Raw genomic sequence first — 13,960 nt, 5'->3', positions numbered from 1 at the left:
TCTGATCTTGCCTTTTTATCCCGTCATATCAATAGATGGAAAGTTATCAAGATGGTGTGGCACACGGTACTATCGTAGGTACTCTGTGTTAGTGAATCAATGAGTGGATATGTCGTCTAAACTTCTATTTCTACATGATCTGAAGATTCATAGGATGATAAATGGTAATAATAGTCAGCCTGATCTCAATACCTATCTAGATTAATCCTTCCCGTTTTCGGAGTTTGGTGGTAAACTCCAGAAAAAGCAAGTAAACAAATAACATTCAAGGCAATAGTCACTAGTATGCGATCATTTCAACTCCACTTCCTCAAGTTCAAAAACAGAAGAATCTATGAGTATCTCTCAGGTTTGACTTAAAAAACTGTACACTGCGATGTAACTACTGCTGAAAATTTCTGCCTGCTAATATTAGTTCGCAGTCTTCAACGAAGAAATATTTCGGATTTTATTCCTACGTATATGAGGCCACACACAGAATACTAGATTCAGTTAGCCATTCCGCTTTCTACTAGAGATTAATACATGTCTGTTAGTGTTCAATTAACCAGAACAATTTTTATGACAGGTCTTTCAAATCTTACCCGCGACGAGCGACCATTAAGTAAATATATTCTCGTTATCGAATAGCACTTAAAAATCCTGGATCGTCAACCCAAATTTTAGATAACTTTTTGCAATCAAAAACTTCTTATTCTTTTGCTTCTTTCATGATTTATCACTTGTCAATTCACCACAAAAAGTATCAATCAACTAAAGATAATCCAATTTATCGCATCGAGTAGTCAGAGAATGGAATCCCATACACAAACAAATAATGTTAAGATAATGAGTGAAGACTTTTAAGAAAAAGTTTAACGTTCACGGAAAGGCTTAATGTAAGGATTATTGAAGGTTAACTGATCTACTATTTTTATTACAAACGAGTGATTCCATGTACTCTAGCCCGCGGTGTTTGAATGGGCTGGGGGTAGGGCATTTGAAAAATACACCTTGTGCTGGGATATGGCACTTTGACAACTTTCCCCCTGCACTTTCCATGGATGCCCTATGTGCATTGGAAAGAAAGGTAATATATACAGAAGCATACAGTATTTCTGAAGCTATACGACTGAATCAAAAGGTATTTGCGATTACTTATTTACTATTTTAGGTTATCCTACTGGATTCGCGTTCATTTATGGTATATAATACCAGTCACATACACACTGCCATAAATGTAGGTGGTAACAGGGCATTCCAAAGAAAGTTTTCCCAAAATCAGGTTAGTAGTTTACGTATATCCAGATATTTTCTAACAAAGGTCCCGTTAGATTTACTATTATGTAAACTGACGAACTTTGAAAACCCTACAGAGTTACAAAAGTTACCAATTGTTGTCTACGATGAGTTTATCGATTCCATTTTGAACCTTATACCTGGATGCTTCTTATTTACCTTATTAACGCAATTGACTCTAAAATTTCCAGTCGTCTTTCTACTTAAAGGTATGTAAAGAAACAACTTCTAAAATTGTATTTCTTCAGGTAGCTACTGCATAAGTCTTTGGGATGTCTTTACACTTTTACTGACTATCATTACGTAGTATACCTTTTTTTCGGCCGTAATGTCTGGTAATAAGGTATAAAGAAAATACTAAACGTGATAAGTACTTGGTTACTTCGCCTCTTATCAGAAACCACGTCAATATCTTCTCAGTCCACATTGACGCCAATATTTTGTACCCGAATCTAGCCGTTATTACTCTTGGCTGAGTAGTTTTCAACCAAACATCTGTATTCTGTTTCAGATACAGTACCTAAATGCCATAAATATCTCTGTAAAACAATTAGTAATGTTCCAAATCACACTTAGTCTACAGCCCTAACTAGCTCCGTATGAATACAACTTGGAAGTTGGCAGATGAACACTACTTTATGTCCCGGAGTTATGATGTAGATATATTTCAGAACATAAACTAATGTGGTTCCGAAATACACTTTGAAAAACGGTAATTATTAAAACTGCATTTACTCTTATTCATTTCTACTTCGATTGTGTTCCTAAATCTATTTCGGATTGCGTCACAGGAACAGGGTGTCGAGTTTATTTCGATTTCAGACTTTCGTAGTTATTGCCTTCATCAAATGTCCGCTATATGCTTAGGCCATCGGCTAAATGTGTACCTCTGTCTCCTAGAAAAAGTGATGCATTTCTTGTTAACCCAATTGGTTTATCACTTTATCGTTCAATTATTCATATGGGCTTGTTTAATGCACTTGGATTTACATGTCATGTTTTAATTCATCTTTTTAGGTATGCACCTGCATGTTGATTATGCTAAATGGTTATCTCATTATGTTTAGCTTGTATCTATAGAGATCTCTCTCACAAATTCATTCGTCATCGCCACCAAAATTAGCCAGCTTGTCATTTCTTATGTGATTTTGATTAGGGTATGGCAAACCACCCATGATCTTAAACTTATATTCATTGGATTATTTTTATTCTCAAGTCAATTGACGCGTTTTCATTAGACTGAACACTAATCTTTTTAACGCTCACCTTTTTATACATCCCAAGTGGTTTGAGCGTTTTCTACCTTCAACTTATAATACCAAAATGCATCAGTGTATTTCAGATTGTTTCCTCTTCAACTTTACCATCGACGATGTTCTGGAAATACCTCTAGTGGATGTAAACGGTGTGGATCTGTTGCCCGTAGAAGTACGTTTTGACTCTGACTACGCAGATGATATTGTCTTACTTTGCGGTGATACTCAAGCCATGCAATTTGCACGCAATCAGTTGGTGGTCAGTGTCCGTAGGTATGTCACGTGCTTTATGCCTTGTAGGTGCGAAGTACTTTTGCAAGACTGATTGGAGCCTGTTCCTGCACTCACTTTTGCTATTGAGTAATTAGAAATCGTTAAGAAGTTCATGCATCCGGGTAGTTATTTAATTTCTGATGGCGGCATAAGTAATAATATCAATTTTTGGTGCTGTTTGCTGATGTTAGTTTGTATGAAAAAGGTCAGATTTACAATGCGTCAGTGAGTTGTTTTTGCTATATGCTTGTGAAATCAGGTCTCTGAGATGATATTAAGGGACTTTCTGTTTAATTATTGTCTACGAAGGATTACTGACATTAAGTGGCAACACTATGTTAGCAACGAAAAGGCTTGGAAACATGTATTTGGGCATGGTGACGATAATTTGATCGGCCTCTCCATCTTGGAACATTGGACGTGTACTACGAGCGTTGTCCCAGCAAATTTCATATCGTGCATTATTTGCTGATGCTGGGACTGGTTGGAAGAAGCGAAGTAGTCAGTGTTTATCGTGTTGGCGTGGTTTGAAAGAAATCTGTGTAGGACTGGCATTTGTCATCCCTTCAAGACTCCCTGGTTGTCTGATTGGGGTCCTGGTGATAATGCAACATGGGCTTAAAACGTTATTAGATATGGTTCAAAAGGTAAGCCCGTGGCAGTCTTGCTGTAGTCTTCTTTTTATTCATGTAAATGAGAGGAACTTCTTTAACTGCGCGAATCTTTTCTGGTTTTATTTTTCCTATCGTTAATGCTTCTCCCACTAATTTTTTACTTCACTAATTTTTCCATTGTACTCACCTGCCTTTATCTCTTCACTATCTTGTTTTCAGTGTGTAGTGCTTATATATTTTGATGCCCCTTTGTGCCAACATTTGTTTAAATAAATAAATGAAATATATTAATTTTTTTTGGTCGCTTTTCACTATATCTCTTTAGTATCAGTAACTGTATTTGTATTCTCATCCCTTTACATAGGAGGATTTTTGGGGTTTCAAGCACAATTTCCAGAATTATGCTGGATTAATACAGAAAAAATTGCGGGTGAAGATTTTGCTGAATATCACCAATGTGACTGCCCATTAGAACAAATACTAGACACTTGTTTATGTTATTCTTCTGCTGAATTTTCTAAAATCCCGGCATCCGAATGTGACATTTTATCTACATCTGGTGCGACCACTCATCCAACTTCTATTTCATCAATACCTTCAACTTCTATTTCCTTGAAGCCTACTTCGTCTTCTTTCCAAATGCCATCGAAGGAACAGTTTTCAGGTGGGATTTCCAGGACATTAAGGTATAACCTCTATTTTAGACCTCCATTTGTTTCTAGATTAGTAAACTTTTACTGCGTTGAAAATTTCATACAGTCATTGGTTTTGTCTAACAATCTCATCATAAACAATAATATGATCGATATTCCCAGTTGTTTATAAAAACATTTCAGGCCTTGTTAACCAGACCAAAATGTCGGCCATTTGTGTGCTCTTAATAATACAGATCCCCATTCTTTTTCACTGAAAATTGTGCAGCATTCGTCTTTATTTTTTCTATGTGATCTCTTACTTTTTATAACCATATAAATTTCCTGTCGGTTCAACCATTTCTTTTGCAAATAATTTAGTTGGAGACTAATATTTTAGCTCTTCAAGACTCCTTAGTGACACAACAATTAATGTTTTATCTATTTAGTTTGGGCTGAAATCACGTAATCGATTGTATCAAACTAGATCACTAAATTATTGTTTGAGTGTAAGAGATTAGATTAAGTGGTGAATTCGCATCATATGGACCGCTACGTCTCAGCCATACATACCTATCTAATAATCATACTACTCAGGATGCCAAAATACTAGGCAATATTAAGTAGTTAAATTGTGAGTCAACATTTTAGTCTGTAAATTAGTGAGTTGAAAACTTATTTACTGCCATTTTTGATCTTTATTTGTACTTATTTTAAATAATTTTAATGAGCAGTGTATTTTGCCTTTGGACCCATTAGTAATAACTACCAAACCATTTCTCCAGTGTAACTTTAAATTTTCAAAACTATTTATTTATTTATTTAAACATAAATATTGGTACAAGGGGGCACCAGATATATATGCGCCAGTATATTTAGATTCATATTCTTAGTAATTCGAAAATTCACATAGGGTATTCAAAAAACAAATATTTAAGTCAACTTGTTTCCAATAACCCAACCATCAAGGTTTACAGTTTTTAAACACTTAAGTAATGCATTACAATGACCATGTAAAAGTTATGATTAAATTAGGCAACGTTACTTTTCTAAATATTAACGGTTCTTCTTCATCATAGGTTCGGTATAATCTGGTATTTCTGAGGCTCAGTGAGATCTAAGGTACTGAGGGAACAATCGAATTTGTTGTGGATTCGTTTGTTATCAGTAGAATCCTTTCTGATTGTCATATCCATTCACTCGATCACATTAAGAACAACTTTGATAAAATAAAAAGAACATATGTCTTCAAGGAATGAAATGCATGGTTATTAGTTTCACCCAGATTACATTTCCAAACTTTCAGTATGAATAAATCGGAGATAATCCAAATCATTGGCTTTATATACCAAAATATTTCGTTTTATGCATACTTTCCAGGGCCCTCCCCGCATTCAATCATTTTCTTTAAAATTTATATTGTTTTATCTTTCATGCTTTCAGTGTTTCAATTTCCTTACATCTCTTTTCATATCTTACCAGGGAATTTATCAATCGATTAGGTAAAACCTACACCAATACTTTTTAAACCCGTTGGAAGAAAGCTAGGGGCAGCCAGACCAAAACGTGGCATAAATCCATGAAGTCGCTGACAAATGGACTGAACCATGTTGGTAGGTGTAGACTACCTGGTCGGGATTCGCGAAAAGATAGCAACCGATGGTTAGAGACCTTGAATGGCATAGCTCAAAATCGTTTGCAATGGCGAAGGTGCATCCACTCTTTGTGTTCTGCCAAATTCTAATCTTCTGTATTCTTCATGTCTCTATCTTTTTTTTCTTTCCAAATTTATTTCACTGGATTATACTGCTTGAGTAACATATTCAAACCCTAATCTTTCACATAATGCTTATACTCCTACTACTTCTACCACTGTGGGATTTGAATCGACAACTGCATCTCTGTGCTAATGTGGTATGGCAACTCGAACTGATGTACGTACGTACGAAGTTCTACGTTGTGACTGACTGAAACCCATCTCCATACTGTGTGCAAAAATTGTCTCTAAAGTACTCGATTTTATGCTTCTTTTACGTTATGTCCATTAATTCCGGAACATTAAAATTCCATAGCATCAGACGTATTAGAAATTCTTTGTGATTTTGGGAATATACGTTAGTTCATGCAAGAAAAATCATTTTCAGTTAATAAATTTATGTTAGTCAGGAAACCTAACGTCGGTTTTAATCATTTTGACTCTCATTGTTTTGGTTTTGTCATCGAAAACAAACGACGCTTTTTATCACTTTGTTTTCAAACAATTTTAGTCCTGATGTACCTGTGGATAATCGTTCAAGATCGATTATGGAAATGAAGGTTGATAATACTGGTAGTACACTAACTCGTCCGTCTCCGATTCTGCCACATTTAATACTAGGAAGTCAGGAAGATGCTAATTCCCCAACTATTTGTAAACGTTATGGAATTACTCATATTCTCAATGTATCTCTTGAAGGCAGTATTCCTTCACATATTCCCAGTCAAAATTTTTATCAAATTCCTGTGAACGACAATTATACTGATCTCATGACACCGTATTTCAAAGATGCTTTTGCATTTATTGGTAATTCTTTAATTGTTCATTTCCTTTTCCTTAATGAAAACTAATTTTTAAAGAAACCACGCTGCTTATTATTTCCTTTGTACGTACAATTTAACAATTCAGTATCTATTAAAAAGGATGGTAAATGATATTTTACTAACTATGGAGCTCTATTTTATTAGCTCAGACACCAGAATTTCAACTGATGTAAGTTGTATGTTTAAACATTGGTCCACTAATTGTGGGTTGGACTTTGAGTTTCTGAGATACCAACCGTCATTATAGGTTCCAATAGTCATAACGAATATAATGATGAAATGTATATATTGAGATCCATAAGATAAGATATTTTTCCTGATTTTTCTTAGTATGGTTGTAAATTTTTAGTCTAATAAGTAAACATCAATGTCTTAGCTTCTGTTTACCACAACTGTTTGCTTAGAGCTGTTTAAGAGACATACTCAGTCTTTAACTAGTGAGTGAAACTCGAAAGCCGCTATCTCATTTTGTTTTCGTCCTTACCATTCTTCTGTTTACTTCGTTATAAGTACTTTCATAAATGTTACAGTAGTTTGTACCTCTTCTCATCCTTAGTGGTTGGTCATTACAAGTAGTTGGATTTGAGTATTTATTTCGATGTGTAAGACAATAATATTGTGGTAGACAGGATTGATATTCTAAGAGAGCAATGACTTTTTAAACCTAACCATGTTTTAGCTAGTAAAATCTGATAACATTCTACTTTTGACTACCTTTTCTTCTGACTCCCTACTCGGTCCTGATGACAACACGATATAAGCGATGATAAAGTGAATGCGTGTCTTACCATAATACAGACCCTTATTTAGTCACATAATTCATCTGAAACACTTGATTTTACATATATTGAACTTCGGATTCCAATATTAAGTGCTGCTAAGTTTGGAAAATGGAGAGGCGGCCAGTTTATGATATGTAACCACAGAGAAAATAGTAATGTGTCAGTATCTGTTGCCACATCACTGCTACCTGCTTGTGGGTTCTATAGACCGTAGGACTCTATATGAAAACTTTGTAAGGCGTTGCTCACAACTAAAGTTACTGATGATCTGACCACATTTCTCGTTTTGGATCAGGAATCAAATATATAAAACAGTTAAAAAACTAAAACATACTACAGAATGCAACTAGGGCCAAGGAAAAATGAGATGTCGGACGTATCGTTTTTGCACGCAGAATTCGGGCTTTAACTGGTGGATCGCCAACGCCTGAGTAGTACATAAGTTTTTGATTCGACCCTCCTTCGATCCAATTCATTAATTGTGTAGATTATTTTTAAAGGAAGACTACTTCGGAATGACGTGTTCAAAGTCGATTAGATGCTACTGTATTGAATTGGTAACTGTTTTGCATTCTCCTTTTAAAAGCCACGCCGGGTAATGTTCTGAGGTGAGTTTAGGAAGTGATCGCTTTATGCGGTCGGTGTAACGTGCCCCACAAAAGCAAATAAATTTATAGATGCACATCAATGTGGCTCGAAGTGGAAGTTTACTCTTAACGCATCCGTGAATAGTAGGCCGGTTTGAGAAGGCAATGCGAAGCTTAGCTGAGTAGAAGATAATATTCAGGGATTTTGAAATCCGTTTATTTAAGATCTCGACGGCCATATTTACTTTAAGTTCGATATTCATAAAACGATTTTTCTTTTGAACTGTTGGTGCTTTCTCAGGATGTTGCCTAGGTGCTAAGTTCCTATCGCAGAATCTAGGTGGATAACCATTTTGATGAGTAATTGTCGAAGTTGAAGTAGAACATATTCGCCTAATCTTTGGGGATAAAGAGTGAATTAAGTTTCTCTTTCTACTCAGTGGGACCCAGCTATGGAAATTCGCATATTGACCATTCCAGGTCGGTTTTCTATACACAGATCTCTGTGAAGAATCATCTGACCTTTTCAACCGGACATCAAGAAAATGAAATTCCTCGTTCGCCTCTGCTTCCAATGTGAATTGAATTAAGTGGTAACGATAATTGAATCGATTCAAAATCTTATTGAGGTCCATATCTTCACAAACAATGAAAGTATCATCCATGTATCTCTTATTTAAATGAAATCTCAACTTTTGGTGGAGGCGTCGACAATACACCAATTCAAACCCAAACTCTACGTGCAAAAACGGTACATCCAACCTCTCATCCTTTCTTGGCCCTAATTTCCTTATGTAGCATGCTTAAGTTTTTATAATTAGGGTTTTCTAATTTTAAACCGTAATCAGACATACACTTACAAAAAATAAACTGAAAAACTATTCTCTATTTGTAAAGTTTAAATTGATGATTCCAAACTGGTCTGATCTTTTACAAAGTCTGAATTTAGAGTGTGAAAGGTTGAGGCTATTGAACACAACAGTTATCAACACAGGTAAAGAATATAGAATCTAACGATCACTGACTTCATATCTTGATGTGTATGTCCTGAAATGAGTACCGAATCTTTTTAAACTGTATATTCCTGTCTAGAATGACTTTGAGAACTCCTAATTATATATGCTACTTATAAAACGATCAGTTTCAAAAAATACTAGTGTAATACACTAACTATTTCTTCATTAAACAATTAATTTACAGAGTCCGCTAAAGCAGCTCATGGACGAGTTTTGATTCATTGTTCAGCTGGAATATCTCGGTCACCTACTCTAGCAATTGCCTATCTTATGTATTCATGTCGAATGAAAATGCATGAAGCATACGAGTAAGTCTAATTTGGATGCTTTACTTCTATGTTATTTTGTTGTATACTTGCGTATCTAAAATCTATGTTGAGTTGTTTTAATTTTGTATGTAAAAGGATGTTTTAGTTTTTTTATACTGACTGAGTGATATTATTTTTAGAAAGTTAGGTGACTAACTTAATGTTATCGAAGTAGTATAGTATTATCTTTCTTCTAAATCTATTTGCACGATATTACTAGTATAATGTGTAGTTTTTTCTGTTGATGTTTTATAACATTCATTGATTCATACCATCCATTTATTCAGTGAAAATTACTTTTCTACTCATTTTATCTCTTGTAATAATCAGTAATTGTTTGGTGGAAAAATAATATAAAGCTGTTGGCTGTCATTGACAGTTTTTACTTCTGTAATAAGAAAGCTAATTATTTGTACTTCTACCAAATCATCTTGTAGAGGGCGTCTAAATTTTGTTTTCATTATCGAAATACCAGATAATCTTGATAGGAAAGTTATCATTATTTGCGTTGTTAAATGGATTTTATGTACCTATATATAGTTATGAGAAGTAAATTAAAAGATTAGAATTGTTTCTACACAAAAAGGAGTGTCGTGCCAACTCTTATAGACTGATGATGCACAAAATTTGACACAAATACGTAGAATTTTCCTTGCTAACCATCAAAATAAGATGTTCGTGGTGTTAACAATGCTGATTACCTTTAAAAAGACGGGTTTATCTCTCAATAACACAATCTCTACTTCTATTGGATGTTGTGCGATGGAGCCATTGGTGAATTGTTGTTTAAGTTCTGTACGTAGTTTTGCGTTGATAGGGTAAGTTAGTTTATAGAATTCGACAACTTCAGCGGTTGAAATTGTTAGGCGTGTTACTCATTGTTGGCTGCTCCTTACACCATAGTGTTATCTTGAATGAAGGGAAAATGTAAATTTAGGAAAGAATATTTCGATGGACTTCTAGATTTTTATGGTCGTTCAATGTTAAAACGTATTATTTTAAAACGCTGTTCCTTTTTTGTGTATAGTTAACTTCAAACTTTGGTACATGACAGGTTGGTTTTCTTCCTCACTGGAGATATACATTCTTCAACTCTTTTTGTAAATTGGACATAATATTTACAAAATGTTCCTATTTTTTTAATAGATAGTATTTACTTTGTCTTTGTGCGTAAACTTATCAATTTAGCCACAATTTGTTTTTTACTTTTATTGAATTAGGAAAGAATTCCAAATTGTATACAGATTCAACTATATTTTTCTTCTTGTATATTACAGTCCCATTATGTTTGTCGATTTAAAAGTAGTTTATGTAATTATATAATAATAAAGTTAAATTTATTGTCTCCCGTTGTTTAATTGTTAACATTTCTATCGATTTTCTAGTGTTGTTAAATCTGGACGAAACAGCGTTGCACCTAATTTTAATTTTCTTGGACAGTTGTTGGAGTTTGAGCATCAACTTCATGATTCTGGTTGTAGTGAAGCTTCTATTCCAATCGATAGCACTCCGACGTTTGATAGCCCTGCTAGTTTGTGTTCAATCCGAAGCATGTCCACAGAGGTACAAAGCTCTTCTATGTTAAAGTCTGGTCTTCATTCGTCATCATTCTCACTAAATTTAACTCCAACGTCTCCGAAGGTGTTATCTAAGAAACGGGAAAGACCAACATACCTTGGTTTGGAAGCTACTTCGTCGTCTTTTGCAGGAGTTTCAGAAGGACCTGTTAGAAAAAGTTCGCTACATTGTGGGGGGTCGGTTAGGCCAATTTTCGAGTCTGGAATAAGTCCAACTGAAGAAAAACGTAGCAGAGTCTCAGCGTTATTGTCACCTACTCAATCTTCTAATCCATTATTACCATCTCCTTGCACTGGTTTGTCCAAGCTAGAGATATCTTCACCCTTAGAAGAGTATCGCTCTTTACTGTCTGTTTCTCGTGCTCCATCGTCTTTTGTTCCTGGACATGTGCTTCCGGGTCCTGAATCTGCCATACAGATGCTTAAATTCAAACCTTTTCTTTCATCTTATACTAGTTTACAAACTTTGAGATTTGAACCATGCTCAACTGTTATGCCACCACATCCCATCCACTTAGCCACTACACTTTCACCAGCTAGTATTCTTAGACTTCGTCGTTCATCATCGACAGTTGGTACCACAAGACCAACTTTGCTTGCTCAGCGTCGTCTTTCTTCACATGCAAGTGCACCACCGACCCCAAGACCAGTATCTACTGACGGAAGTCATCCAGTTTACCGTAGTATTTTGCATGCACATGGAGCATTTCGTTTACCAAGTAACTTGCCATCGACTAGTTCATCTAGAGTGAGGGAGCTTAGTCCTTCCAACCCAATATCTCAAGAACCAAAGCTTGAATACGAACAGCTGCAGAAATGTAATGCGAATACTGTTGGGATGAAATCATTTGAAACCCAGGTTGTTCCCACAGGGTGTTCAAAATCTCTTTCATACTGTCGAAAACCTAGTCTACCTGTTAATCTATTGCGCTCACATAGCAATGAAAGCTTAAACACAAGCTACATAAAAAGAGACAAATTTCAGGGTTGTCTCATTTCATCACCTAGGTGTTTCAATACGTCTAATCTCAGTCGTAGTGCCCCATCACAACGTGATATAGATCTAGTCTTTTTTGGGGATCAGGGTTTTTCGAATAATTCCTCTCATCTCTTTTCTGTACGCAGGTCTTTACCTGTTCCCGGTGAGCTTACTTCATCGTCTCTGATGGATTCAAAGAGATTCGACCCTGGACAGTTGTCAACTAACTTAAAAATGACCAACATTGCTAATACCATGCGGTTAATACCAAAAAGTACTAGTGTGGATAATTCGTGTCGACTTCAACAACAATTCCTTGTGCAATCATCTGGTAATAGTAGTCCACCACCATCGACTAGCCACAATTCACCACATAACAGTAGTAGTTGCAGTCTATTCCCAATTTCTTAAGGAGGATTTTGTGAAGTTGATTATAGAGAAGAATTGCTTTCAGTCAACACTATTTCCTTCCTTGCTTTTTTCTACGATCAACATTTAAAAAACTAGTTTCATTAGATCATTTCCTCTTTTTGCTAAGTATTTGTAAATAAACTTAGTGCATTTATCGACTAGAACTAAATCTATTTGTATAATGACTAATATTACCACAATTACTAACAGCCTTGAGTTGTTTTGCTATCCAGGTTTTTTAAAGGCTTATGCATAGTGATTGTTTACCACTCTGATTTTAAGCCTTTTATTAGAGTGTTACCGTGCCAATTTTTCTTGTGTGTTTGTCTTTTTTAACGTTATCTCCCCACTTTGTTTTCCTTCTTTACCCAATTTTTCACATGTTTATTTTGTCCAAATAATTGATTACATGCATTTTATAACCTTGTTTATACCTTAAACATTCCATCATTTTAAGTACTACAGTAGTATTCTTACTGGTCTAGTTAAACGTATTCTAGTTGAACAATTGTTATATATATATACTGTACATAGAAAAATAAACGCACACATAATTCACTTGTGCCTTACATAATATTTTAATGGTTTACTTAACTGTAAATATCCCTAACATTTTTTTCTTTTGATGTGTACGCATAGAGAAGAATTAGTTTCTTTTTTTGTTTTTTTTAAAATTTTTTATTGTACGTCGAACATTTGTCTTATACTACCTACCTACTTATGTACATGTATACTATATATACTGTATTTGTTTTAGGGATTTTTCAAATTAAATCAATTTGTTGTTACAAATTAACCTCTTTCCTCTTATCTCATACTTTTTGTCTAGAAAGTGAAACAATTGACTGGTATTTTGGTCAATAGATTACTCCTTGTTTTGTGGCCCAAAAGGGAAACCTGCAGGCCACCTATTTCGCAATTGAAAATATTGCAACGAGATTCTCGTGTTTTGGATTTCTCTTAAGTAATTGATAAAATACAATAGTTGCCTAATGTACTGGCTTGCTTTTACAAAAAAACATGCAAACCATACCAAAGATAAATACTTATTGATAAATATATTTATTTTGGGGTTGTGGAGATTGTTGAATTTCATTAAAATCGTGAACCAACCTAAGTTATAACACCATTAAAAACCTGGAAGCACTGGATGGGGGTTTCGTTGTAGTATGGAACACCTCGGCAGTGCACATCCCCGATCTTGTGCTCATTAGTGACTAACTCTGAGAAGAGATTTCCTCAATTTTAGTAATAAGCCGTGCCTAGTGGCGCTAGTGTGTGTCGGGTGTGAGGCAGTTACCCACCGAAGACAATGGAAGATAATCATGCAATATCGTGGATTGATTGAAGTTAGACATTACCACTTTTGGATGCCTGCTCAGTGGTCCATGGGTTAAACATTCGCTCGAGACCTAAAGTCCTGGATTCGTGTCTCACTTTCCCGGTCGTGCATGTGCACTGCTGAGGAGTTCCAGACAGGAACAGAATGTCGTCCAGTGCTCCTAAGTTTTCAATGGTGGTCTGACTCAGATTGGTTCATGATTTCACTGGAATATATTAAGAACTAAGAAAAACTAACATTTCCATTGGAAGCATTGTTAGGTATATATTGGTTGTTGTACAAATTAGTGTATATCACAGCTTGTATCCCTGCTCAGAACTTCAGA

General features: G+C 35.2%; 2 protein-coding genes across 2 annotated transcripts; both read left to right on the top strand.

The window, feature by feature from the left end:
* Nucleotides 1-1,039: 1,039 nt before the first annotated feature.
* Nucleotides 1,040-12,293, top strand: Smp_136040 (putative dual specificity protein phosphatase; the record flags this gene model as incomplete). Its single annotated transcript, XM_018789502.1, has 5 exons — nucleotides 1,040-1,123; nucleotides 1,154-1,487; nucleotides 3,786-4,085; nucleotides 9,203-9,326; nucleotides 10,712-12,293. 5 exons carry the CDS (start codon nucleotides 1,040-1,042, stop codon nucleotides 12,291-12,293), a joined length of 2,424 nt encoding a protein of 807 aa, XP_018654939.1.
* Smp_114280 (putative dual specificity protein phosphatase) lies at nucleotides 6,358-6,660 on the top strand (the record flags this gene model as incomplete). The annotated part of the gene is made up of 1 exon (XM_018789503.1): nucleotides 6,358-6,660. One exon carries the CDS (start codon nucleotides 6,358-6,360, stop codon nucleotides 6,658-6,660), a length of 303 nt encoding a protein of 100 aa, XP_018654940.1.
* Nucleotides 12,294-13,960: the final 1,667 nt, after the last annotated feature.

The sequence above is a fragment of the Schistosoma mansoni genome, chromosome W (genome assembly GCF_000237925.1).
Source record: "Schistosoma mansoni strain Puerto Rico chromosome W, complete genome".
Taxonomy (NCBI): Eukaryota; Metazoa; Platyhelminthes; class Trematoda; order Strigeidida; family Schistosomatidae; genus Schistosoma; species Schistosoma mansoni.
The sequence above is the reverse complement of the archived record's forward strand: the minus strand, read 5'-3'. Positions and strand labels throughout refer to the sequence as shown.